General features: G+C 44.2%; 1 protein-coding gene across 1 annotated transcript in view; it reads right to left on the bottom strand.

Annotated features, from left to right (window-relative positions):
* Positions 1 to 358: 358 nt before the first annotated feature.
* LOC116699494 (relaxin-3 receptor 1) overlaps positions 359 to 2,864 on the bottom strand; it is a 4,144-nt gene continuing 1,638 nt past the window's right edge. The window contains exons 2-3 of the mRNA XM_032532113.1: positions 1,980 to 2,423; positions 359 to 1,477 (exon numbers count right to left, since the gene is read on the bottom strand). Coding sequence (XP_032388004.1) covers positions 866 to 1,477; positions 1,980 to 2,423 — 1,056 coding nt within the window. The 3' untranslated portion in view covers positions 359 to 865. The remainder of the gene's footprint in view (positions 1,478 to 1,979; positions 2,424 to 2,864) is intronic.

The raw sequence follows: 2,864 nt of genomic DNA, 5'->3' as shown, positions 1-2,864 counted from the left end.
GGGCAGCTATTGTCTGACCGACTCATTTTCCTCATCTTCACAGTTTTGTGACTGCCGACGAGATTAATTTTCCAGAGACGTTGCTGAACTCTTTTGTTATCTCATTTTATTTAATGTCACATTACATATATGTTGATCACAAAAAGATTCACAGCGGTACAGCAAGACAGGCACAGAGAGACAGTTAATGCTCGATTCTACTGCAGTGTCCTCACTGAGTTACCAACAATAACAAATATACACCTCAATAATAAGGAAAATGGAACAATCTTTAGTCCACGTGATTGCCTGTGTATGTGTTTGAGGTGCAAAGTACAAGAAATATCACTTTACAGGTTGAACTAATCAAGCATCAAACTGCTTGATTGTGCGAAAATAAGAAATCAGCCAACAGTGTAACTAAGAGCCGGCTCATTTGGGTTTGATTGTTTTCAAAAATACTTGTCACCACGGAGATTACTTCCAAAGTGGCATGTTTCACAAAAAGTCTGCGATAAAGCTAAATCATAGCTGTTCATAAGTTCGGAGGGGATCATTACAGTGTCGCACGGGAACGTGATTAAAAAAAAAAAAATGGCATTAAAGAAAATATGGCAGACTAAGTTGACTCATAAAGAAGCATTTAATGTAGTATCAAGGAAAAAGTTTGACACTTTGAGGAATTTTGGGCTGCTCAATTGGGGAAAAAATCATAAACGCAATGATTTAACACGATTATTCATTAACTTTTGGGAAAATTTTGTTGAACTTGTTGAATTCCCCATCAGAACACAAAATAAGTGTTTACTTTCTAAATGTAATGTGCAAAATAATTGTTAAAATAACTGTTTTCCAAAATGTCCATCTTTTCCTTTTACAGAGCACATCACATATTTCTGTCTTTGTGCATCATAACCAGGCTGGGTGGTGCGTCTGCCACCCTTCTCTCTCTCAGACCCTGAGTGAGGACATTTTGGACGGAGTGAGACACTCGGAGGAGGAGCTCCTTCAGTCCAGCTCTGTACTCTTTTCGGATCAGGCAGTAGAGCACCGGGTTGAGACAGCTGTTAGCGTGAGCTAAGCACACAGTCAGGGGGAAGGCGTAGGCCTGGGCGTTGTAGAAGGCTTTACTAAAGGGCACCAAGTCAAATTTGATCAGCACCCCCCACAGGGTAAGAGCCTGGTTGGGTAGCCAGCAGATGAAGAAGGACAGGACCACGATGGTGACAGAACGGGTGACTTTGGAGCGGCGGCGGAGGCGTCCTCTCTCAGACTCGGACCTCTCCGGGACACTCGCGTTGACCACGCTGCCTACGATGCGCCGTCTCAGGATGAACTTCAGGAGCAGGAGGTAGCACACGGAGATGACAATCAAGGGAACTACAAATCCCAGGAGGACTTTTTGTGTTTGATAGAGTCCGAGCAGGACCTGAGGATCCCAGTGGCTTGAATCAGAGTCTGAGAAGCGCACCAAGCACAGCTCGTCATCTGTAGACACCTGTAAGCACAACAACATAGAGGTTGCAGACCCAAATAGAAAGCACAAAGCCAATGAAATAGGGCTGGGTTTAACGAGATTTAAATCAATTTTTATTTGAATGATCCAATATCGATTCATACAATCCACAATCGATGTCTGTCTGCGAGGGAAAGACTGGCATGGCCATTCAAATTCACCGACTGTAGAGTCTTGAGAGCTGCACTTTATTGTGTGTTCACGTTAAATAAAAAGTGCGTTAATGTAACTGCTTTGGGTCAATTTCTCATGTAAACATTGACATTTTAAGTAATGCAACAGGTTACAGGAAAACTTGTACAATTGTAGAGTCTCTTTCATACCCAAGCAAAATTGGTTTTGCAATTGAAATTTTCCAAATTGGCATTGAATTAGAACTGTAATCGCATTTGGACCTTGTGAATCGGAATCGAAACGATTTGGGAAATCAGTGGCAAAACCCAGCCCTAGAATCAAATCGGGGGTCAGTCTGAAATCAACCCACCTGGACTGTGGTGGAGTAGAAAGCATGAGGCAGCGTCACCACCAGTGACACCACCCAAATGGTTAAACTGGCCCATTTGGCACGAGCTGTGGCAATGCTAGGGCTGCCCATCTTCAGAGAGGTGACTAGGGAGTGGTAGCGGGTCACGCTCATGGCGGTGAGGAAGAAGACGCTGGCGTACATGTTCAGCGTGGTCACCGAGCTGACGATCTTGCACATGACCCGGCCGAATGGCCAGCGGAAGTCCAGCAACGTGTCCACGGCCCAGAAGGGCAAGGTGAGGACAAACTGGAGGTCTGTCAGGGCCAGGCTCATGACGAAGCAGTTGATGGAGGAGTGGTGATTGCTCCGGTGGCGCGAGTGGAGCAGGAAGAGGGCCAGCAGGTTACCGACTAGCCCCAGAACACACACCACCAGGTAGACCAGGGCAATGACAACGCGTACCTGCAGTTGTGGAAGAAGTACTCGGATGAATAAAAGTACTAATATCACATAGTTAAAATATTCTGTTACAAGTTAAAGTCCTGCATTGAAAAGTGTTTAGTAATGTTTTGTAAAACTAAGTATCATCAGGAAAATGTGCTTTAAGTATTATTATTATCATTTTTATTATTATTAGGGTTCAAACCGTGAAGCGGTAGAACCCTTCTATGTGTTCTGTTTTAGTTATTTGTTGTCTCCCGTGCTGGGTCAAATTCCTGTGAGCTGGAATGAGCTAGAAACATGAAACATGGGGTAATAACTGGAAATGGTGTACATGTGCTTCTATAGAATTATGAACCCAATGGGCCACATGGTGGCGCTGTAATTAAGGCTTTAAAATGCAAACTTTGAAAGGCCACCCCCCCCCCAAGTCCGATTGACTTGAAATTTCTCACACAGGTG

This window comes from Etheostoma spectabile, chromosome 12 (assembly GCF_008692095.1).
Source record: "Etheostoma spectabile isolate EspeVRDwgs_2016 chromosome 12, UIUC_Espe_1.0, whole genome shotgun sequence".
In the NCBI taxonomy this organism is placed as follows: domain Eukaryota; kingdom Metazoa; phylum Chordata; class Actinopteri; order Perciformes; family Percidae; genus Etheostoma; species Etheostoma spectabile.
This window is presented reverse-complemented; position numbering and strand designations above follow the sequence as displayed.